The 25807-nt window shown below is 41.9% G+C and overlaps 1 protein-coding gene and 1 long non-coding RNA gene across 3 annotated transcripts in view; one reads left to right on the top strand and one right to left on the bottom strand.

The window, feature by feature from the left end:
• The window catches only part of LOC135563070 (uncharacterized), a 7896-nt gene extending 2605 nt beyond the window's left edge, over window positions 1-5291 (bottom strand). Inside the window, exons 1-2 of the long non-coding RNA XR_010460265.1 lie at window positions 4482-5291; window positions 11-117 (exon numbers count right to left, since the gene is read on the bottom strand). This is a non-coding gene — a long non-coding RNA (uncharacterized LOC135563070). The remainder of the gene's footprint in view (window positions 1-10; window positions 118-4481) is intronic.
• vcam1a (vascular cell adhesion molecule 1a) lies at window positions 3662-25807 on the top strand. Of its 2 annotated transcripts, XM_029624236.2 has the most exons (8): window positions 15441-15587; window positions 15683-15973; window positions 17932-18228; window positions 18767-19027; window positions 19338-19712; window positions 20045-20305; window positions 22648-22914; window positions 24976-25807. In XM_029624236.2, exons 1-8 carry the CDS (start codon window positions 15545-15547, stop codon window positions 25110-25112), a joined length of 1932 nt encoding a protein of 643 aa, XP_029480096.1. In that variant the 5' UTR covers window positions 15441-15544; the 3' UTR covers window positions 25113-25807. The 2 variants fall into 2 exon arrangements, with proteins under 2 accessions (XP_029480097.1, XP_029480096.1); XM_029624237.2 differs by lacking the exons at window positions 15441-15587; window positions 15683-15973 and adding an exon at window positions 3662-4054.

The following is a 25807-nucleotide window of genomic DNA, read 5'->3' as shown; positions in this document are numbered from 1 at the left end:
AGTTAGTTACCGGTGGTGCGCGCTAATAGCGTTTCAAATCGGTGACGTCACTCGCTCTGAGACCTTAAAGTAGTGAAAACTGCGCTCTTGCAACAGCTGCATAGTGCGGATCCCAGCCTATGGAATAAAAGTGGGTCTTTTTAATATATATATATATTTCACCTTTATTTAACCAGGTAGGCCAGTTGAGAACAAGTTCTCATTTACAACTGTGACCTGGCCAAGATAAAGCAAAGCAGTGCACACAAACAACAACACAGTTGCACATAAACAAACGTACAGTCAATAACACAATAGAAAAATCTATATACAATGTGTGCAAATGGAGTAAGGAGGTAAGGCAATAAATAGGCTATAGTAGCGAAGTAATTACAATTTAGCAAATTAACATTGGAGTGATAGATGTGCAGATGATGATGTGCAAAAAAGTTAATAAAAACAATATGGGGATGAAGTAGTTGGATGGGCTATTTACAGAAGGGCTATGTACAGCTGCAGCGATCGGTAAACTGCTCAGACAGCTGATGCTTAAAGTTAGTGAGGGAGATATAAGTCTCCAACTTCAGCAATTTTTGCAATTCATTCCAGTCATTGGCAGCAGAGAACTGGAAGGAAAGGCAGCCAAAGAGGTGTTGGCTTTGGGGATGACCAGTGAGATATACCTGCTGGAGTGTTGTTATGGTGACCAGTGAGCTGAGATAAGGCAGAGTTTTACCTAGATGATAACCTGGAGCCAGTGGGTCTGGCGACGAAATATGTAGCGAGGGCCAGCCAACGAGAGCATACAGGTCGCAGTGGTGGGTGGTATATGGGGCTTTGGTGACAAAACAGATGGCACTATGATAGACTGAATCCAGTTGCTGAGTAGAGTGTTGGAGGATATTTTGTAAATGATATCGCCAAAGTCGAGGATCGGTAGGATAGTCAAGTTTTACGAGGGTATGTTTGGCAGCGTGAGTGAAGGAGGCTTTGTTGCGAAATAGGAAGCCAATTCTAGATTTAATTTTGGATTGGAGATGCTTAATATGAGTCTGGAAGGAGAGTTTACAGTCTAGCCAGACACCTAGGCATTTGTAGTTGTCCACATATTCTAAGTCAGAAGGGCAGGGCAGGATGGTTATAGGTCTGTAACAGTTTGGGTCTAGAGTGTCTCCCCCTTTGAAGAGGGGGATGACCACGGCAGCTTTCCAATCTTTAGGAATCTCGAACGATATAAAAGAGAGGTTGAACAGACTAGTAATAGGGGTTTCAACAATGGCGGCGGATTATTTTAGAAAGAGAGGGTCCAGATTGTCTAGCACAGCTGATTTGTACGGGTCCAGGTTTTGCAGCTCTTTCAGAACATCTGCAATCTGGAGTTGGGTGAAGGAGAAGCTGGGGAGACTTGGGCAAGTAGCTGCGGGGGGTGCGGAGCTGTTGGCCGGGGTTGGGGTAGCCAGGAGGAAGCATGGCCAGCTGTAGAGAAATGCTTATTGAAATTCTTAATTATCGTGGATTTATCGGTGGTGACAGTGTTACCTAGCCTCAGTGCAGTGGGCAGCTGAGAGGAGGTGCTCTTATTCTCCATGGACTTTACAGTGTCCCAAAACTTTTTGGAGTTAGAGCTACAGGATGCAAATTTCTGTTTGAAAAAGTTAGCCTTTGCATATTGGTTCCTGACTTCCCTGAAAAGTTGCATATCGCGGGGACAATTCGATGCTAGTGCAGTACGCCACAGGATGTTTTTGTGCTGGTCGAGGCCAGTCAGGTCTGGGATGAACCAAGGGCTATATCTGTTCTACATTTTTTGAAAGGGTCATGCTTATTTAAAATGGTGAGGAAATTACTTTTAAAGAACAACCAGACATCCTCTACTGATGGGATGAGGTCAATATCCTTCCAGGATATCCGGGCAAGGTCGATTAGAAAGGCCTGCTCGCTGAAGTGTTTTAGGGAGCGTTTGACAGTGATGAGGGGGGGGCGATTGACCGCGGACCCATAACGGATGCAGGCAATGAGGCAGGGATCGCTGAGATCCTGATTGAAAACAGCTGAGGTGTATTTGGAGGGCAAGTTGGTCAGGATAATATCATGCTGTTAAAAATAATCCATAGGCCTAAATGTACACATGCTCGAACTCACTCACTTTTGATAGATTTAAAGGGGCAATCTGTAGTTGCTACATCAATTTCTTTACTTATATATATATATATATCCATTGATTCTTGAAGAATATAACTTAAATGCCTCATGGGCTTAGTTGAACTGTCACACCACATCAAAACCCAAAATATAAGCTTGTTTTACTCCAATATTTGTAAACATAAACCAACACTGTATAGCCTCATAACATGGTAAAACAATTTTGATATCATGGATGGTCAGACATTTCTCCAGGCACATCCCTCAGCATTTTACCAAAACGGAGGCCGGGTGGCCGTTTTGTTATTGTTTCATCTGTGGATTTGCCTTTTAAACAGCTGCATATTATCAAGATATCAAAGTGTCACCCACTAAAAGGTAAACAGTAGGACTATAGCAAACGCAGCATATGGGATTCATTTATCACATGTAAATAGCACTTTTCAGTAGTGCTCAAAGCATGCCATTCCATGAGTGCAGCATTTACTTTTCAACTTGACTCAATGAACCCAGTCAGTCCTCCATGACTACAAAATCATAAACAACAGAGTAGGGCTGGCAAATAAGATATAATTTAATCGTAATATTATATGTAGTAGAAAGCGATGGGTTAGAAGAAGCCTACATAACCAACCCATAAAGTAAAATTGAACATCCATATATGGCCAGCTAGGTACACTTTAAGATTGATTTGTCCTGCAATAGATGTCGTTCAATTGGTAACATACATTTTTGTCTTCTTCTAATGCTTCTTAAGGGGAAAGTCATCTAAAAGTAAGTGAATGTAATCAGATTACATTAGAGTTTGGGTAATCAAAGATACATTACTGATTACAAAAGGACAGGTAACTAGTAACTAATGGATTACATTTAGAAAGTAACCTACCCAACCCTGGTTGTCTGTGAATAGCCGTATATAAGACACCTGCCGGGACTGCCCCAGCAGAGCTTCTGACAGACATTCACTATGGTGCATTAAGTTTGTTGGAACCTCTCCAGCGCACTGACAAACAATGATTCATTGACTTTGAGTGTCCCTGTCTAAGAATTTCCACGACAAACCCATTTTGGTTCCATGTAGAACCCTCTGTGGAAAGGGTTCTACAATGGAGACAGCCGTTGAAACCTTTTAGGTTCTAGATAGCACCTTTTTTATCGAAGAGTGTATGATCAGGCAACCATGGGCAGCTGGTAACATATCTCTTGGAGAATCCAGTCAGACTTGATGCAGAGAAAAAAAATTCTGATCACAATAACTTTAGAAAACACTGTCATCATGTCAACATTTGGTCATGCTAGCTGTGTGTGAGAGAGAGAAAAAAGAGAGAGAATGGTTGATGAATACACATATAGGAAACATTGATTGTGTGTGAGAGATACATTTTAAGCTAGCCTAATTCTTGAAACATGTGCCCCCCAATATGGATGTGAATTTGTTCTTGATCCATTAGGGATCTTTGTATTTTTTGGTATTTTCTATTTGACAATACGATAAATGTTGCCTACCCCCCCCCCCCCCCCCCAACACTCATTCTAACGTTACACCTGTCATCTGCAGTTTTCAATTCTTGATTCTCTTTGCAGGAATCTTCTAGCTTGGATGGAAGGATTGAACAAAGGGAAGGAGGACAGTTATCCTGCTGACTAAGACATGGAAATAGCCTCTCTCTCCGTATGTCTGCCTGACTGCCAGATTGCTGAGGGGCGACAAAGTCAATGGACTTGCTAGGCTAAGTCTAACTTAGGGAAGACCTTAGGTAATGGTTAAACACGATCTGTCTGTCTTTAAAGCTCCTGAAACATGTCAATGACCTGATGCATGGCCTCTACAGCAGTGCTTGGCCCCACACTCAGTTACCAGTGATCTATTCTGCCACATCCCAGGGAAAGGAGGGAGCGGAACCACCCATCCTTAAATCCATAGTCATTGACAGTAAGTTATGTTGCAAAATGTTGTTTTTCTTTCTTCTGTTTGATACTCGGATCTTGATACTCTATTGATTCCAGTAAGTTGTGAGTGCCGTACTACGCTGCGTATGATAAGAGAAATTAGTATTCAATAGCAACGAGTTGTTTATGGCAACACTGTAGCTACGTCGCTACTCAACCATTGGTCAAGGTCTGCCCAACCTCAATGTAATGCAAAGCACCTCTTCTATCATATTAAACAACATTAAAAACAATACAATTATATTATAAACCAAACACTTCCAATCACATCACAGAAATCAAGCAGTAGACATGGCTGCAACACTAATAAAGAAAATCACATCAATGCCTATTGCTGACATTTGCCACGCATTTCTAAAAGCTAGAAAATAACAAAATAATACAAGCCCAGCCAGGCTGCCTGTTCTTACCCAGATTCAAAAGAGTTTCTGCCGCCTTGATGCTGTGTTGAACCTCCTCAGCAGTCTCTCGCTCCACCCACGGAATTTGCTTGTAGGATCCCTCTCAAATGCCAGTTGAATGATCTACGCTTTCCTCCTGTGCAACATGCTCTGTCTGTGCTCACGGAATACGTTTTTCAATGTTGAAAAAGAGTTCTCGCAAGTTGCCGTGGATACTCCAAATGTTAATCCCAGTTTCAATGCCATCATCACAGTAGGCGTTGCTGTTAGAGGCCCGGAGTTTGTATCCAAAATACTCTGTGTTGTCCATTTTTCTTTTCCAGATCGGGCGATTTCAGTCTGTAGAAACTGGCATCTGACAGTAAACTCAGCTTCCACCAAGTCCAGCAGTGGTTTCACCTTTTCCACATCCATAAAGGTTTCATTCTCTGGGTGTAAGGCACACAGGGCCTCAACAAGTAGGCTCTTTCATTCGTTAAATCTTGCTGACATTTCTCCCGGTACAGCATCCAGAATGCTGAAAAACAGTCTTTTGCACTCCCTGTCATTATCCTCTTCTTGCTGGCCCATTGTTGTTTCAACCACATATTCTTTCAGATTACTACTCACTACTCTTTGCCGTGTGCTTGGAGTGGGGGTGTCCGTGTGCTTGTATTTCTCCCATAACTCAAACTCGCGTAGCAGTTTTTCCACACAATTGGCCTTGGCCTCTGGAGCAGATTTCTCTCCCTCCCCGCCACTTTGATCTGATGCTGCCGGTGTGCCCTGGCCAATTTCTAATATCCATCATGCTGTCAGCTACTTACCTAACTGTTATCATTAGCTAAATTCTATCCAGCTGCACGTTGAAACTTTTTTGTATATATTTTTTTTAACGTAGTACGTAACTTTGAAAAATAAACTTAAACTTAAAACGGTCAAATTCCCAATCTGGCCCTCAAACCATCATGGTCACCTAATAATCCCCAGTTTACAATTGGCTCATTAATCCCCCTCCTCTCCCCTGTAACTATTCCCCAGGTCGTTGCTGCAAATGAGAACGTGTTCTCAGTCAACTTACCTGGTAAAATAACGGATAAATATTATTATTATTTTTTTTTTAATTGACCCCCGCCCTTCTACTGTGAAGGCCAATCCCTTTTTTCAACTGGTACAATGTGTATGACGTTCGTATGCTGCATGCAAGGCAGTTGCATGAATGAAGCATACACAACAAATCTGTTGGCATGACGGAGGGGGCAGATTGTGGGACAGAATAGGGATACACAGAACTGAGGGGGCATTGCCCCCTTTTGCTCCTTCGTGGCGCCGGGCCTGGATGGGTGACCGGTAAGCCAGTGCACGCAGAGACATAAAAGTGATATCCACAAGTTCTTTAGGGAAGTAGCGAATTCTTCAGTGCTAGTAACCAAAAGGACGTTGGTTCGCATACCCAAGCCGACAAGGCGAATAATCTGTCGATGTGTCATATTTTAGTCTATCTGGTATTAGTACATAAACCTAAATGTAGGGTTTAACTGTACAAGTGCAAAATAGCCTACACATCCAAATAATGCTTTTGGCAGATAACATTAACATCAATCCACAGAGGCAAAAAGGACATTGTCGAAGTTGAATTCAATAAGATAAAAGCTGCAAAAGGAGAGTTGAAAATAAAGGGGGGCAGAAAAGTAATGTTTGGGAAAGATTTGGTGAAATGGTAAAAGAGGATGATAGCAGTGCCGGCGATGTCATGTGACGATTGTGAGGCGCTACACAAATTCAACAGTCAAAAGATGGGACTCCAAATGGCATATCAAGGCAGCTGTATGGAAACTAAACTGAAACGTGGACACTGTAGATCTATAACCTCTCACATAGCCTTAATAATAAGTCCTGCAGAATTAAGCATTTCTTGCAGTAAAATTATACACCCAATGTAGGGAAACAGGAGTGAAGAAACAGGATTTATTTCTGCATCTTGAGAGAACGCAATGCTCAGATACAATCTATTTAGATGCTGTCTTCATCTAATATAAATTGGAAGGATCACAATAATTTGAATAGAACAAAATTGATGAGATATGCTAAGAACTCTGGTTTGAAACAAATGGTTAATGATACTACTAGATCTTCAATTAAGTTGGGTCATCGTTCAGACACATGCATTGATCTGATTTTCTGTAATATACCATTGCAATGCTTAAAAGCCAGATCAATGCCAGTGGGCTGGACAGACAATAATATTGTGACCATAACCACGAACACCAAGGTTCCAAAGAAACCCCCTAGGATTGTGGTCAAAAGAAATGTTAAAACATTTAATCATGAGCTATTTCTAAATGATTTGGCTGCTGTACCCTGGGAGCTGATTTATCCAGAGGATGATTTAAATCACGCTACAGAATGTTTTATTGATTTGCTCACTGAGGTAATGGACCATCATGCCCCAATAAGAAAGAGAACAGTTGGTGCCTGTCCATCTCCATGGATTGATGATGAACTGGGTGAGGCTTTTTCTCAAAGAAATACGGCAAAAGTCTTCACAGCCAAGTCAAAATGAGAAATTGATGAACAGAATTATAGAACATTACGTAATTATGCAGTTAAATTGAATCGAAGGGAAAAAAAGTTATTTTACAACATCTTTTATTGATTGTAAAAATGATTCTAAAAAGGTATGGAACACAGTTAAGGGCTTACTTGGTACATCTATCTCATCATGCCCATCTAGTGTGGAGGTTGGCTTGGTACATCTATCTCATCATGCCCATCTAGTGTGGAGGTTGACGGGAGAATAATAACACAACCAGTTGATGTCGCCAATCATTTTGCAGATTTTTTTACACAGAAAATTAAATTACTAAGCAACAATGTGACATAAATTCTTCCAAACAAGCTATTGTCCAATGGATTGATGATCATATTATGAGCAATAAGATCTGCTCTTTTAGTCTACAAACGGTGTCACTCGAGGTGTTAAACCTATTGAAGTCATTACCTGATGGTAAATCTACAGGTTATGGTCTTATGGACAATTTTTTGCTTCGCTGTGCTGCTCCCCAGATTGCAGTTCCCCTGTGATACATATTTAATTGGTCACTGGAAAAGGGGTTGTTTGCAAATGTATGGAAGCATGCGAAACTGTGTCCTATTCCGAAAGACTGCAAAGAACCCATATTACTCCTGCCAATAGTCGACCAATTAATCTACTCCCTACACTCAGCAAGATATTGGAGGGTATTGTGAGTAGACAAATGTGGGAGTATATGGAAAAGAATTATCTGATTACAGCCAATCGGCATGCTTATCGCAAAAACCATTCCACTACCACTGCATTGGTTGATATGACTGACCAGTGGCTCAATGCTATGGATAATGGCAGGTTTGTAGGTGTACTATTTTTTAGATTTCAGTGCAGCATTTGATTTAGTCGATCATGAAATAATTTTGACAAAATGAATGCATTATGGTTTTAAGGAGGTAGCATTGAATTGGGTACAGTCATATCTAACTGACAGGAAACAGTCCACCTATATCAATGGTTCATTTCCTTCCCCTCATGTGTTAAACCGTGGAATATCGCAGGGCAGCTGCCTTGGGTCACTTCTCTACTTAATATACACCAACGACCTTCCCTATGCCTTGGTTGAAACTCAAGCTACTATATTTGCAGATGATACTACAATTTATGCAGCAAGACAATCGGTTCAACAGGTACAGCAAGCTTTGCAAGGAGATTTGGAGATTATCAGGAAATGGGTTTGCCAAAACAAACTTGCTTTAAACACCAAGAAAACCAAAGTTATGTTGGTCTGTTCAACTAGGAAAAGGCCAAAACAGCATGGGATACAATTAAGTATGGGAGGAGTACAAATTGAAGAAGTGGCAGAAACCAAACTACTGGGAGTGCAGCTAGACAACTGCTTATCATGGTCGTCTCAAATAACTAATCTATGTAAAAAAAAAAACAGCATGCATAATCAGAAGGATAGCTAAATATTTACCAGGGAAAATCCTTCAGCAAATAACACAGGCATTGGTTGAGAGTCAAGTGAACTATTGTTCGGTGGTCTGGGGAAATGCATCATCTAGTGAAGTTAGGAGGCTGCAGAATGCACAGAATAAAGCAGCAAGGATTGTTTTAAGGCGGAGATATGGTTCTTCTGTTGCAGTCATGCGCAATGTTCTTGGTTGGTCATCAATCGACAAGATAATTGAAAAAAACATGCTTCTTTTATTTCATAATATACGTAATTTAAAACGGCCAAGTTCTATTCACAATGGTATTCAGTTGGTAAGAGACAGACATTCAGTCAATACTAGGAATAGATTGTCCACCATCTATGAGTTATCCAGACAGAAAAAAGAAATGGGCAAAATAACATTTCGATTTAGAGCAATAAAGAAATGGAATAAATTAACTGAGCAAACTAGAAACCTTTCAATATATAAGTTTAAACATTATTTAAAAACAATTTAAATATAGTATATAGAAATGTTGTGGGACTATAGTAGATGAAGAATCAATATTCTTTTAGATTGAGTAATTATTGGGTCATTATGCTAGTGTATTATGTATGTTTGTAATAGTGTGTTATATGTGAAAGTGTGTTTGTATTATAAATTGTATTTGAATGTTTAAGGACTCTTGGAAGATTAGTCCAAATGGGAACTAAAAGAGATCCTAATAAAATCAAATCAATCATCATAAAAGCTGATAGTATTTTAACCACATAAAATATTCATCAAAGCCAAACTGCAATCTTATCAGAAACCCTTTGGGTCCTTGTCACAGTTTTCTTTTTCCTTACAACCGGTCAAACTGATGTCATTTGGAAATTTGGCAGAAAATCTTTCTAATTTTTTGTTGTCCCTACGAAAATGTTGGAAATTATAAGCAGAAACCTATCTAAATCAGGTTTTAAAATGATCCTTTAGCCGCTGTCAAAATATCCTTCTGCATTATTTGACTGTTGCCAATAGCACATTTTCTATATTTGCGGGTTAGGGTTGGGTGCCTTAGATTTTCACTTTATCACATATAGTCGGGTGGTGGCGGATGGGTTATAATCAATTGCATGCTGGTGAGGGTGAAGAAAGAGCTGACCCAAGGACCACTTGTAGTGGACACCGGTACACAGTCTTCGCTCCCTGCCTGCCGAGCACTGCTTTCCCACAGTTCTGTTAACGTTACCACATATTGGAGTAACCACAGCAGGTAGTAGTAACCACAGCATGTAGTAGTAACCACAGCAGGTAGTAGTAACCACAGCATGTAGTAGTAACCACAGCAGGTAGTAGTAACCACAGCATGTAGTAGTAACCACAGCAGGTAGTAGTAACCACAGCATGTAGTAGTAACCACAGCATGTAGTAGTAACCACAGCAGGTAGTAGTAACCACAGCATGTAGTAGTAACCACAGCAGGTAGTAGTAACCACAGCATGTAGTAGTAACCACAGCAGGTAGTAGTAACCACAGCAGGTAGTAGTAACCACAGCAGGTAGTAGTAACCACAGCAGGTAGTAGTAACCACAGCATGTAGTAGTAACCACAGCAGGTAGTAGTAACCACAGCATGTAGTAGTAACCACAGCATGTAGTAGCCACAGCAGGTAGTAGTAACCACAGCAGGTAGTAGTAACCACAGCAGGTAGTAGTAACCACAGCATGTAGTAGTAACCACAGCAGGTAGTAGTAACCACAGCAGGTAGTAGTAACCACAGCAGGTAGTAGTAACCACAGCAGGTAGTATCCACAGCAGGTAGTAGTAACCACAGCATGTAGTAGTAACCACAGCAGGTAGTAGTAACCACAGCATGTAGTAGTAACCACAGCAGGTAGTAGTAACCACAGCAGGTAGTAGTAACCACATCAGGTAGTAGTAACCACAGCAGGTAGTAGTAACCACAGCAGGTAGTAGTAACCACAGCAGGTAGTAGTAACCACAGCATGTAGTAGTATCCACAGCAGGTAGTAGTAACCACAGCAGGTAGTAGTAACCACAGCAGGTAGTAGTAACCACAGCAGGTAGTAGTAACCACAGCAGGTAGTATCCACAGCAGGTAGTAGTAACCACAGCAGGTAGTAGTAACCACAGCAGGTAGTAGTAACCACAGCAGGTAGTAGTAACCACAGCATGTAGTAGTAACCACAGCAGGTAGTAGTAACCACAGCATGTAGTAGTAACCACAGCAGGTAGTAGTAACCACAGCATGTAGTAGTAACCACAGCAGGTAGTAGTAACCACAGCAGGTAGTAGTAACCACAGCATGTAGTAGTAACCACAGCAGGTAGTAGTAACCACAGCAGGTAGTAGTAACCACAGCAGGTAGTAGTAACCACAGCAGGTAGTAGTAACCACAGCAGGTAGTAGTAACCACAGCATGTAGTAACCACAGAAGGTAGTAGTAACCACAGCAGGTAGTAGTAACCACAGCAGGTAGTAGTAACCACAGCAGGTAGTAGTAACCACAGCAGGTAGTAGTAACCACAGCAGGTAGTAACCACAGCAGGTAGTAGTAACCACAGCAGGTAGTAGTAACCACAGCAGGTAGTAGTAACCACAGCAGGTAGTATCCACAGCAGGTAGTAGTAACCACAGCAGGTAGTAGTAACCACAGCAGGTAGTAGTAACCACAGCATGTAGTAGTAACCACAGCAGGTAGTAGTAACCACAGCAGGTAGTAGTAACCACAGCATGTAGTAACCACAGCAGGTAGTAGTAACCACAGCATGTAGTAGTAACCACAGCAGGTAGTAGTAACCACAGCAGGTAGTAGTAACCACAGCAGGTAGTAGTAACCACAGCAGGTAGTAGTAACCACAGCAGGTAGTAGTAACCACAGCAGGTAGTATCCACAGCAGGTAGTAGTAACCACAGCATGTAGTAGTAACCACAGCAGGTAGTAGTAACCACAGCATGTAGTAGTAACCACAGCAGGTAGTAGTAACCACAGCAGGTAGTAGTAACCACATCAGGTAGTAGTAACCACAGCAGGTAGTAGTAACCACAGCAGGTAGTAGTAACCACAGCAGGTAGTAGTAACCACAGCATGTAGTAGTATCCACAGCAGGTAGTAGTAACCACAGCAGGTAGTAGTAACCACAGCAGGTAGTAGTAACCACAGCAGGTAGTAGTAACCACAGCAGGTAGTATCCACAGCAGGTAGTAGTATCCACAGCAGGTAGTAGTAACCACAGCAGGTAGTAGTAACCACAGCAGGTAGTAGTAACCACAGCAGGTAGTAGTAACCACAGCAGGTAGTATCCACAGTAGGTAGTAGTAACCACAGCATGTGATAGTAACCACAGCAGGTAGTAGTAACGGCAGCATGTAGTAGTAACGGCAGCATGTAGTAGTAACGGCAGCATGTGATAGTAACGGCAGCATGTGATAGTAACGGCAGCATGTGATAGTAACCACAACATGTGATAGTAACGGCAGCATGTGATAGTAACGGAAGCATGTGATAGTAACGGCAGCATGTGATAGTAACGGCAGCATGTGATAGTAACGGCAGCATGTTATAGTAACGGCAGTAGTGGTGTTAACCCCGGTGTCCTGGCTAAATTCCCAATCTGGCCCTCGAACCATCACGGTCACCTAATAATCCCCAGTTTACAATTGGCTCATTCATGCCTCTCCTCTCCCCTATAACTATTCTCCAGGTTGTTGCTGCAAATGAGAACGTGTTCTCAGTTAATTTACCTGGTAAAATAACGGATAAATAAATTTTAAAAATGTTTTAAATGGTGATAGTAACGGCAGCATGTGATAGTAACCGCGGTCTGCAGGTGGACCCTACTCGTCTAGTGAGATGTTCTATAACACACTGGAATGTATCCTTAAATGATCCCTGCCACAGGAAATCATTATGTGAAATTTCTATTTCCCGCCCTATGTGGAAAATCCCACTCCCCAAACCAGTCATTTTTACTTTCTGCAGGGAATTCATAGAGTTTACTTGAAAGAACTGGAGCTTGTCTCCAAATTAGACAATGCAACGCATAAACATGGGAAAACCCCAAATGTGCCAGAACGAAAGTGAAAGTTGCAAATGTAGGGCAGAGGGTGGGGGAATATGGTACAAACACATGTTTTACTAGTAGCCTGTAACCTTAAAATCATAGCCTTTTACATTGAAATAATACTTCTCCCACACTCTCCCTCTGTATATGTGTTGTACAAGGCAGCTACCAAGACATTAAAACCTTGGCATGTAGATGAGCCCTCTATCTAAACAGTAGCCGTACAGGATAATACATTTCAATGAAATTATAACCTTCCTGGGGCCAATAACACTGCTGTATAGTAGCAAGATAGGACTGGCATGTGGAGTGTGACCCGGCTGTCGTCGTCGATGATGATAGATAGAGAGAGAGAGAACCTATCCATAGGACCTCAAACGACCAGTCTTCCTGATAGGTGACTCTGTGACCCCCCCGAGCTTATCTTCATCCCTAGATGACTTGACATCAGTTCATTAACTAATATAAAGATGATATGTGGTTCCAAAACTAAAGGACGAGTCCCATATGAAAATGGGGTCGTGGGAGAATTTCCAAAATCCTGAACAAACAAAAAACTATTCTACAAAAAATATATATTATAATAGTGTCTTTGTATCTCAAAATCGTTGTAATATGGTTAACTTTAAAAATCTAAATGAAGATGATTCAAATTAAAAGGAGAAAATACAACCGGAGTGCCCTTACATTATGGGAAAAGGCCGCTGTCACGCCCTGACCTATCAACCAACCTAAAGCTGTTAATGTAACGTTACCTAGTAAGCTAACGTATCTGTGGTCGGAAGTTTACATTCACCTTAGCCAAATACATTTAAACTCAGTTTTTCACAATTCCTGACATTTTATCCTAGTAAAAATTCACTGTCTTAGGTCAATTAGGATCACCACTTTATTTTAAGAATGTGAAATGTTAGAATAATAGAGAAAATTATTTATTTTAGCTTTTATTTCTTTCATCAAATTCCCAGTGGGTCAGAAGTTTACATACACTCAATTAGTATTTGGTAGTATTGCCTTTAAATTGTTTAACATGGGTCAAATGTTTCGGGTAGCCTTCCACAAGCTTCCAAGTTGGTTGGGTGAATTTTGGCCCATTCCTCCTTACAGAGCTAGTGTAACTGAGTCAGGTTTGTAGAACTCCTTGCTCACACATGCTTTTTCAGTTCTGCCCACAAATTTTCTATGGGCTTGAGGTCGGGGCTTTGTGATGGACACTCCAATACCTTGACTTTGTTGTCCTTAAGCCATTTTGCCACAACTTTGGAAGTATGCTTGGGGTCATTGTCCATTTGGAAGACCCATTTGCGACCAAGCTTTAACTTCCTGACTGATGTCTTGTGGTGTTGCTTCAATATATCCACATAATTTTTCTACCTCATGATGCCATCTATTTCGTGAAGTGCACCAGTCCCTCCTGCAGCAAAGCACCCCCACAACATGATGCTGCCACTCCCGTGCTTCACGGTAGGGATGATGTTCTTCGGGATGCAAGCCTCCCCCTTTTTTCTCCAAACACAACGATGGTCATTATGGCTAAAGAGTTATTTTTTTGTTTCATCAGACCAGAGGACATTTCTCAAAAAAGTATGATCTTTGACCCCATGTGCAGTTGCAAACCGTAGTCTGGCTTTTTTATGGAGGTTATGGAGCAGTGGCTTCTTCCTTGCTGAGCTGCCTTTCAGGTTATGTCGATATAGGACTCGTTTTACTGTGGATATAGATACTTTTGTACCTGTTTCCTCCAGCATCTTCACAAGGTCCTTTGCTGTTGTTCTGGGTTTGATTTGCACTTTTCACACAAAAGTACATTCATCTCTAGGAGACAGAACGTGTCTCCTTCATGAGGAGTATGACGGCTGCGTGGTCCCATGGTGTTTATACTTGCGTACTATTGTTTGTACAGATGAACGTGATACCTTCAGGCATTTGTTATTGCTCCAAAGGATGAACCAGACTCAGATTCAGTCTTCACTGATTTCTTTTGATTTTCCCATGATGTCAATCAAAGAGGCACTGAGTTTGAAGGTAGGCTTTGAAATACATCCACAGTACACCTCCAATTGACTCAAATTATGTCAATTAGCCTATCAGAAGCTTCTAAAGCCATGACATCATTATCTGGAATTTTCCAAGTTGATAAAGGCACAGTCAACTAAGTGTATGTCAAATTCTGACCCACTGGAATTGTGTTAGTGAATTATAAATTAAATAATCTGTCTGTAAACAATTGTTGGAAAAATTACTTGTGTCATGCACAAAGTAGATGTCCTAACCCACTTGCCAAAACTATGGTTTGTTAACAAGAAATTTGTGGAGTGGTTGAAAAACGAGTTGTAATGACTCCAACCTAAGTGTATGTAAACTTCTGACTGTAGCTAGCACTCCTGTCAGGTAGCTAGCTACAGTTACCCATAGCTGGCTAGCTAGTTTTATAGTTTGGTAATTTATTCCAATAAATGTCATAGTTGCAAAAAATATGTTAATGAATCTAGCAACGTTTTATAGGCTCCTCACCACAAGACTAAGCCAAATTGCCAATGCAAAAATCAATGTGTATAAATTCCCAGCTAGTTTTATATATATATATATATATATATATATATATATATATATGTTTTAAAGCAAGCTAGCTTCATACTTTTCTGACATGCTGAAAATGCAGCCTTTTTAAAATTAAAATGCCACCAGTTTGACATATGACTACAGTTTGCATTGGATTGTAGGTCATATCAACCCCGCAAGTGACCAAAGTTGATCACTCGCCGAGAGGACAAAGTTAGTCAATTTGACCACTTAAGATGCCAATCAAACTGCATCCGATTTCGATGGGGATTTTCGGAGGGAAAGTGGCTAGGGCAAGGGTTCTGGACTGCAGCCCTAGCCTATGAGACAAGGGCGCATGGAATAATGGGCTACAAAACTTCCAAGGGGAGTCTGCAACGGGAACCCCCCCAATAAAATGACATGTATAAATATCAACATGGGCCAAGGACAGAAGGCTGTCTCTCAAGATTTCTTCAAGAGAAGAACTAATTTAGCTGTAATTTCTCAAAACAGATCATGACTACGTTCGCGCTTTGGATAGTATTGCTGCCTACTGCAGGTAAGAACTTAAAATTTTTCCTAAAATGCTGCAGTTTTAAGTTTTATATAAGGTCAAATATGTTTAATTTGGACAAATTATTATCTCGTTTAAAGCGTCGAAATTTGTCCTAAACCTCACACCGAAGCATCCCATGGCTCGAGTCGGCGACAGTTTGGTCCTGACGTGCAAAGCCAGTGGTTGCGCCGAAGCCGTCACGTTCACCTGGTCTTCATTGATTGACCGGTCACTCTACGGTAAAACGGAGACCAACGGGACAGTGTCCCTGCAAATATTTAACCCGTTGGAAATTCATCACGTCAACACGGTCGTCTGTAAGGGCACATGCAGAACCAAAGGAGAAGATACACAAAACACGCAAACGTCTACTAAGGTGAACGTCTACGGTAAGTTTTGTGCGTCTTTGTTTATTGTAGGCTTTTATAGTAGAACGTCTTCATGAACAGTAGCTTTTTGTTTATGGTAGGCTTTTATAGTAGAACGTCTTCATGAACAGTAGCTTTTTGTTTATTGTAGGCTTTTATAGTAGAACGTCTTCATGAACAGTAGCTTTTTGTTTATTGTAGGCTTTTATAGTAGAACGTCTTCATGAACAGTAGCTTTTTGTTTATTGTAGCTTTTTGTTTATTGTAGGCTTTTATAGTAGAACGTCTTCATGAACAGTAGCTTTTTGTTTATTGTAGGCTTTTACAGTAAAACGTCTTCATGAACAGTAGCTTTTTGTTTATTGTAGGCTTTTATAGTAGAACGGCTTCATTAGCAGTAGCTTATAACGTCTTCAGATCATGCGCAATTGCTTTGAAGTTTATAATATTAAATGAATCCACTAATATACACACTCTCGGGTTCCTCCCAAATAAAACACCATTCCAATGAATCCAAAGTGTTTTAAGCATGGCTACTGTATATCGATAGGCATCCACCCTACTGTATGTAGACACATTCCAATGAATCTAAAGTGTTTTAAGCATGGCTACTGTATATCGACAGGCATCCACCCTACTGTATGTAGACACATTCCAATGAATCTAAAGTGTTTTAAGCAGGGCTACTGTATATCTATAGGCATCCACCCTACTGTATGTAGACTATAAGTGGCGTGTATTCATGGGGGCCAAGGGAAGCCAGGATTCATCGACAAATATATCTTTGGTCTCTTTGTGTTTTAATAATTGTCCTTAAATTCGCAAGGGGCTGAATGTATCTGTATCTGGAAGCATCCGAGCTAGCTTTCGCGGTACTCCGTCTCTCTACGTGTATAGGCCATCTATCTGATGCTGTCTGGTCATAAAGAGTATGACATTGTTGCCTCCCGTAGTATTGGATGAAAGGGAAGCCAGAGAGCATTTTGGACTCCTTCGAAAATGAAAAGAATAAAACATTTGCCAATAAGCGTTGAGCTAAACTGTGAATGGTCCTGGAAGCGTAAAAAAATAAAAATTAATTATATTACTCTTTCTACAAACCAGAATTTGTAAGATCCTTGTCGAATGAAACAGACGGAGGCCCAGCTAAATGGTCAAAAAGGTTTATTCACGGAACTTTCTGAATTCAAGAATACAAATCAATTCATTTTATACTGACTTCTCACGCCCACACAAACATACGCACACACATGTCCTGCATCGCACCCACTGTCTGTCTCACTTCCCAGCCGACAGAGATAGTGACTTTGTCCTTGTGACATACTCCCCGTTCTCTCCCTAATCTCTAGTCAGGTCGGCACCAAGCTCAGACAGTCTGTGTTTAAAATACCATAAAGGCATATTGTTTTACCCTAATTCTGACTAGGACTACACATTTATTGATTATGATTTCATACATTCTAATCAATTCCATTCAATTATATGTTTCAGGGCGGAATATTATACTCATTCAATTAACAGACAATTCTCACCTATCAAATTCTAAATCAATAGTTGTTTAGTGGTCCAAAAATGTCAGAAACATTGACTTGCTTCACCAGACAGAGGTTGCTCTCCGGTTTTGTGATAAAACAAAGGTGTGGTTGAATTTATTCTTCCACGGTGTCTTCTTATTGTCTCTTTACCCATGCAACGCTACTGATACCTATATGAAATAGGCATGACAGATCATGATGGACTTGATCATTTGAATAAAACATGTATGAATGAATTGATAAATAAATAGCTAAATGAATTGCTACAGTAGTGGGTTAAAATGCAACTTGAACACAAGTTAGTTTGTCTGTAGCTGTATAGATCTTCTCATTGGCTACTATCTGTAGGTCTTATTGCAAATTATTGCTACAAAACACATTGGGTCGTAGCATTCCAGAAGACAATGTGTTTTGATGAACCATTAATTGATTTGTCATTGACAGCCTTACCAAAGGATCCCACCATATCAAGAAGTGACCTTTTGACTGAGGGTCAGGAGAGTAACCTCACCTGTACAGTTCCAGATGTGTACCCAGCTAAACGTCTAATCATTGAGTGGCTACTGGGAGATGAAGTTCTCCTCAAACAAGATGAACATCTGGAAGTCCAGACTGTCACCTCAGTGTTGAAATACAGACCGACAGCCCAGAACAATGGACAGAATGTTACCTGCAGAGCCACGCTGGACATTGGGATTGACAAGAGAACCAGAGAGACTGTCGCATCAATGACCATTCAATGTAAATACATTTCTGTCAAGAGTTGTTCAATCATTCTCATCGGACAATGTTTCAAAATACAGTTTGGGGTACAAGTTAAAGAAGCTATACAGAATGTTTGCCTCTGGGGTGCTCTTGAGACTAAAGGGGTCCCCTAATATTGTATTTTTATTTAACCAGGCAAGACAGTTAAGAACAAATTCTTATTTACAATGACGGCCTAGGAACAGTGGGTTAACTGCCTTGTTCAGGGGCAGAATGACAGATTTTTACCTTGTCAGCTCAGGGATTTGATCTAGTAACCTTTTGGTTTCTGGCCCAATGCTCTAACCACTAGGCTACCTGCCGTTCCCAGAACGGACAGAAATATTCTCCAGAAATGACCTCATTGGACAGAAAGGAGCATACCCATGAGCAAAATAATACATTCTTTACATAAAACTAAGGGTTTGTTTAATATTATGTCATAGGTATATCAACCATACAGCCATCATTTGACATGAGCAATTAGTAACTAATCATAATGTGTATCTAACAACCATTATTTTTCCCAATGTAGATTCCCCCAGAAATATCATTATCTCAGAGAACACTCAGGTGAAAATCGGAGACGGTTTTACACTGACGTGTCGTGCTGAGGGGAACCCTGAACCTACTGTGTTGTGGAGAAAACTGGACCAAGATGGCCGCTCAGTCGTGGCAGGAGAGGGTGCGACCCTATTGGTGGAAGAAGCGTCATGGTCCCACGGTGGAGAGTATGAATGCGTGGCCCACAACGTCGTAGGAAACCTTACAGCTCACATGACTGTTAATGTTCAGGGTGAGTCAAATAAAAGCAAACTATATCAGCTTGTGGTTTGTAGTTATAAAAGGTATATCCCATTACGATCCCATTTCCAGTTGACAAATACTGACTGTAAGACACAGAATAACCAAGTAAGATTATAATTCATAAGGACAAAAAAGCGTGCTTAATATTGTGTCAACGTTGGAACCATGTAGTTAATTTTACTTTGTGAAATACCTTATTAACATAGTTTACCATCATTATTATTCCCCTTTTATGTTGACATTTTTCTATTTATATAACCTAATTGATATATGATTATGTTACTCATTTCCCCTGGCAGGTCCTCCAGAGAAGCCTGTTCTTTATCTGAGCCCATCTGGTGAGCTGAAAGCGGGGGACAGTGTGACCATTACCTGCCAATCAGAGAGTGGGCCGCAGGGGCATGTGACCATTACCTGCCAATCAGAGAGTGGGCCGCAGGGGCGTGTGGCGTTACGTCAGTTGTCCGGCAGTCAGGGGGCGGAGCTACAGTCCAACCAGGGCCACACCTCCATCACTGTCCAATCGCTGACAGCTAGAGACTCGGGACTGTACGAATGTCAGGCTACCAATCCCTATGGGAAACAGACATCTTCCATTAACATCACAGTCTTCGATGAGCTTTATACAGAGACCCAGAGAACCACAGCGACTGTCGCATCAATGACAGTTCAATGTAAGTACATTTCTGTCAAGAGTTGTTCAATCATTCTCATTAGACAATGTTTCAAATACAATTTGGGTACAAGTTAATGAGGCTATACATAACTTTTGCCTCTGGGGCATTCGAGATAAAAGGGGTCCCATAAATGGACAGAAATATTGTCCAGAAATGACCTCATTGGACAAAAAGGAGCACATTGTTTGCCTAAAACTAAAGGTTTGTTTCATATTATGTCATAGGTATATGAACTATACAGCAAACAAGCCAATATTTGATGTAAACAATTTGCAACTTAACTTCCATAATGTGTATCTATCTAACAACCATTATTTTCCCCAATGTAGATTCCCCCAGAAATATCACTATCTCAGAGAACACTCAGGTGAAAATCGGAGACGGTTTTACACTGACGTGTCGTGCTGAGGGGAACCCTGAACCTACTGTGTTGTGGAGAAAACTGGACCAAGATGGCCGCTCAGTCGTGGCAGGAGAGGGTGCGACCCTATTGGTGGAAGAAGCGTCATGGTCCCACGGTGGAGAGTATGAATGCGTGGCCCACAACGTCGTAGGAAACCTTACAGCTCACATGACTGTTAATGTTCAAGGTGAGTCAAATAAAAGCAAACTATATCAGCTTGTGGTTTGTAGTTATAAAAGGTATATCCCATTACGATCCCATTTCCAGTTGACAAATACTGACTGTAAGACACAGAATAACCAAGTAAGATTATAATTCATAAGGACAAAAAAGCGTGCTTAATATTGTGCCAACTTTGGCACCAGCGACAGTTGCTTCAATAAGTTTACCATTGCTCATGTAAGTACACAAGGCATTCCTAGTGGGAAAAACTGGTTGTAATGTCATTGAAACACATCAACCTTTATTTGTCACATGATACCTTACTGTGAAATGCTTACTTACAAGCCCTCAACCAACAATGCAGTTCAAGAACTAGAGTTAAAGTATTTACTAAATGAACTAAAGTAAAAATAAATATGTAAAAGGTTTTAACTGGTTGTAAAATGATGTTTTCCTCTTTTTAGCTGCAAAGTGAAGATATGTCTTAATCAATTTAATTTAGCAGACACTTATCCAGAGTGACTTAGAGTTAGTGCATTCATCTGTCATAGTGAGGTGGGACAACCACATATCAGTCATAGTGAGGTGAGAAAACCACATCTCTCAGTCATAGTGAGATGAGACAACCACATCTCTCAGTCATAGTGAGGTGGGACAACCACATCTCTCAGTCATAGTGAGGTGAGACAACCACATCTCTCAGTCATAGTGAGGTGGGACAACCACATCTCTCAGTCATAGTGAGGTGAGACAACCACATCTCTCAGTCATAGTGAGGTGGGACAACCACATCTCTCAGTCATAGTGAGGTGGGACAACCACATATCAGTCATAGTGAGGTGGGACAACCACATATCAGTCATAGTGAGGTGGGACAACCACATCTCTCAGTCATAGTGAGGTGGGACAACCACATCTCTCAGTCATAGTGAGGTGAGAAAACCACATCTCTCAGTCATAGTGAGATGAGACAACCACATCTCTCAGTCATAGTGAGGTGGGACAACCACATCTCTCAGTCATAGCTAGGTGAGACAACCACATCTCTCAGTCATAGTGAGGTGGGACAACCACATCTCTCAGTCATAGTGAGGTGGGACAACCACATATCAGTCATAGTGAGGTGGGACAACCACATATCTCAGTCATAGTGAGGTGAGACAACCACATCTCTCAGTCATAGTGAGGTGGGACAACCACATCTCTCAGTCATAGTGAGGTGAGACAACCACATATCTCAGTCATAGTGAGGTGGGACAACCACATATCTCAGTCATAGCTAGGTGGGACAATCACATCTCTCAGTCATAGTGAGGTGAGACAACCACATCTCTCAGTCATGGTGAGGTGGGACAACCACATCTCTCAGTCATAGTGAGGTGGGACAACCACATCTCTCAGTCATAGTGAGGTGAGACAACCACATCTCTCAGTCATAGTGAGGTGGGACAACCACATCTCTCAGTCATGGTGAGGTGGGACAACCACATCTCTCAGTCATAGTGAGGTGGGACAACCACATCTCTCAGTCATAGTGAGGTGGGACAACCACATCTCTCAGTCATAGTGAGGTGGGACAACCACATCTCTCAGTCATGGTGAGGTGGGACAACCACATCTCTCAGTCATAGTGAGGTGGGACAACCACATCTCTCAGTCATAGTGAGGTGGGACAACCACATCTCAGTCGTAGTGAGGTGGGACAACCACATCTCAGTCATAGTGAGGTGGGACAACCACATCTCTCAGTCATAGTGAGGTGGGACAACCACATCTCAGTCGTAGTGAGGTGGGACAACCACATCTCAGTCGTAGTGAGGTGGGACAACCACATCTCAGTCATAGTGAGGTGGGACAACCACATCACTCAGTCATAGTGAGGTGGGACAACCACATATCAGTCAGTCATAGTGAGGTGGGACAACCACATATCAGTTATAGTGAGGTGGGACAACCACATCTCTCAGTCATAGTGAGGTGGGACAACCACATCACTCAGTCATAGTGAGGTGGGACAACCACATCACTCAGTCATAGTGAGGTGAGACAACCACATCTCTCAGTCATAGTGAGCACATCAATAAATAAGTTAGCAGCAAAGTCAGTGCTAGTAGTAAAATAGTTATATTCTGGTTATCACCAGTCTGACCAGATAACAACCAGAATGTTTCCATGACGTCTTGATGTCATGAAGTCTAGGTCTAACTGGTTGTAATGTGATATGACGTCTTTTCAACCATATAATCAGTTTACAAATAGCATACGACGTCACGTGCCAAATATTTTCACGTCAACCTAGAGGCTGTGTGTATAGGAAACAAACGGCAATACTTCATTTCAATTTGCTACCTTTCTCCCCCCCCGAAGCGCCGCCCACAAACCTGTCTGTGGAGGTGTTCCCGTCTGCTGAGTTTGAGAAGGGACAGAACGTGACCATCTGGAGCTGGGCTGTGGGCGTTCCCACCCCCTCCACCACCCTGGTGAGGCTGCGGGATGGGGTGGAGCTGCACTCCTCTGACGGAACCTTCCACCTGGTCCACCTGGGCCCGGAGCACGCTGGGCTCTACCTGCTCAATGTCACCAATGTAGTGGGACACCAGAGCCTCAGCTTCAGCCTCAGCGTCAGCATCCAGGGTGAGACAACTGAGAGATACTCACACAAAAAAACATGCGGGCACACACACTCTCTCTCTCTGTCTCTCACACAAACTAATGGTTTATATACATCATTGACACACACAAAAAAACATGTTGTATTGACACATACACAGTGCAGTGAAATGTGTTGTTTTACAGGGTCAGCCATAGTAGTACAGTGCCCCTGGAGAAAGTTAGGATTTAAATGCCTTGCTCAAGGGACAAATCGATAGATTTTTCACATTATTGGCTTGGGTATTCGAACTAGCAACCTTTCCGTTACTGTCCTAACGCCTTAACCACTAGGCTATACACACACACAAGGCATCTGAGTGTACACCAAGCCTCGGGCATTCCCACAAATCTCAAGCTCCTACACACGGACCTAAAATAGAAACGCAACATACAACAAAATCTGTCAATTGAAATAAATTCATTATGCCCTAATCTATGGATTTCACAGATATGCATCTGTTGATCATAGATACCGTAAAAAGAAATGGGCATAACAATGGACCTCATGATCTCATCGCGGTATCTCTGTGCATTCCAATTGCCATCGATAAAATTGAATTGTGTTCGTTGTCCGTAGCTTATGCCTGCCTGCCCATACCATAACCCCACCGCCACAATGGGGCACTCTGTTCACAACGTTGACATCAGCAAACCGCTCGCACCACATGATGCCATACACGTGGTCTGCGGTTGTGAGGTCAGTTGGACATACTGCTAAATCTTCTAAAATGGCGTTGGAGGAGGCTTATGGTAGAGAAATGAACATTCCATTCTCTGGCTAAAGCGCTGGTGGAAATCCCTACATTTAGCATGCCAATTGCACACTCCCTCAAAACTTAAAGACATCTGTGGCATTGTGTTGTCTGACAAATGTAATGATCACGCTGTTTAATCAGCTTCTTGATATGCCACACCTGTCAGGTGGATGGATTATCTTGGTAAAGTACACTGCTCAAAAAAATAAAGGGAACACTAAAATAACACATCCTAGATCTGAATGAATGAAATATTCTTATTAAATACTTTTTTCTTTACATAGTTGAATGTGCTGACAACAAAATCACACAAAAATGATCAATGGAAATCAAATTTATCAACCCATGGAGGTCTGGATTTGGAGTCACACTCCACACCACACTACAGGCTGATCCAACTTTGATGTAATGTCCTTTAAACAAGGACTGTCACGTCTGTCACGTGCTCAGTGTGAACCTGCTTTCATCTGTGAAGAGCACAGGGCGCCAGTGGTGAATTTGCCAATCTTGGTGTTCTCTGGCAAATGCCAAACGTCCTGCACGGTGTTGGGCTGTAAGCACAACCCCCACCTGTGGACTTCGGGCCCTCATACCACCCTCATGGAGTCTGTTTCTGACCGTTTGAGCAGACACATGCACATTTGTGGCCTGCTGGAGGTCATTTTGCAGGGCTCTGGCAGTGCTCCTCCTTGCACAAAGGCGGAGGTAGCGGTCCTGCTGCTGGGTTGTTGCCCTCCTACGGCCTCCTCCACGTCTCCTGATGTACTGGCCTGTCTCCTGGTAGCGCCTCCATGCTCTGGACACTACGCTGACAGACACAGCAAACCTTCTTGCCACAGCTTGCATTGATGTACCATCCTGGATGAGCTGCACTACCTGAGCCACTTGTGTGGGTTGTAGACTCCGTCTCATGCTACCACTAGAGTGAAAGCACCGCCAGCATTCAAAAGTGACCAAAACATCAGCCAGGAAGCATAGGAACTGAGAAGTGGTCTGTGGTCTCCACCTGCAGAACCACTCCTTTATTGGGGGTGTCTTGCTAATTGCCTATAATTTCCACCTGCTGTCTATTCCATTTGCACAACAGCATGTGAAATGTATTGTCAATCAGTGTTGCTTCCTAAGTGGACAGTTTGATTTCACAGAAGTGTGATTGACTTAGAGTTACATTATGTTGTTTAAGTGTTCCCTTTATTTTTTTTGAGCAGTGTATGAAAAAAAAACAAATTTAAAAAAGTAAGAAAAAAATGGATATGGAGTCTGCTAACTTTAAATCTCATCCCTCCAGATAAATCCGTCAATCCAAAGACGGTCATCATACCTGCAGCGTGCTTCGTTTTCATGACCGCTGCTGCCGCGACTCTGCTGCGATTCCTGAAGAGAGCAAAACAGGCAAGTTCATATGAACTTGCAAGGACAGTTTAGACTCCCCCCATGGAGGGAAGAGAGATGGACTCAGCATCAGTCTGCAATTGAGCACTGTAACAGTCCACTTCTAGCATCGAGGGGGTGTTTTCCTCAGAGGTGGACAGAGCTGTGCTTTCGGCATGTAAGAGACTGTGTTCTTCGTTGCTATTGGTCAAGTGAAGCTCAAACACGCACTGAAATCATAGTCTCGATTCAATCCGTATCGTGGAAGTTGATTGAAATGTAAATGTTTTCCAGTTGAGCCGACGGATGCAGCGGTTACCGTGGATGCAGCGGTTACCGTAGATGCAGCGGTTACCGTGAATGCAGCGGTTACCGTGAATGCAGCGGTTACCGTGGATGCAGCGGTTACCGTGGATGCAGTCTTTGGGAACATTGCCTTTTAAAATTCAATTGCGCTACAGCGATGAACCTTCCGCGATACGGATTGTATTGAGGCCTAATTGTTTGTTTATGCGTGTTCTCTACTGGTGGATGTACTAAGCCATGAATGTAACTGATGATTTGCACAGATATGACTTCTAGCATCTTGTAATACCTTTAGTCAACCACCAGCCCAGGACATTGCGTCACTGCAGCATCAGACCTTTTTTCATTGGAGTTTATATTATTGCTGTATATATATATTTTTTAAAAGTGAATTAATATGTTTTGTACAGACTTATTGTAATAAAGATGACAATGAAAAGGTG

The sequence above is a fragment of the Oncorhynchus nerka genome, linkage group LG20 (assembly GCF_034236695.1).
Source record: "Oncorhynchus nerka isolate Pitt River linkage group LG20, Oner_Uvic_2.0, whole genome shotgun sequence".
In the NCBI taxonomy this organism is placed as follows: Eukaryota; Metazoa; Chordata; class Actinopteri; order Salmoniformes; family Salmonidae; genus Oncorhynchus; species Oncorhynchus nerka.
This window is presented reverse-complemented; position numbering and strand designations above follow the sequence as displayed.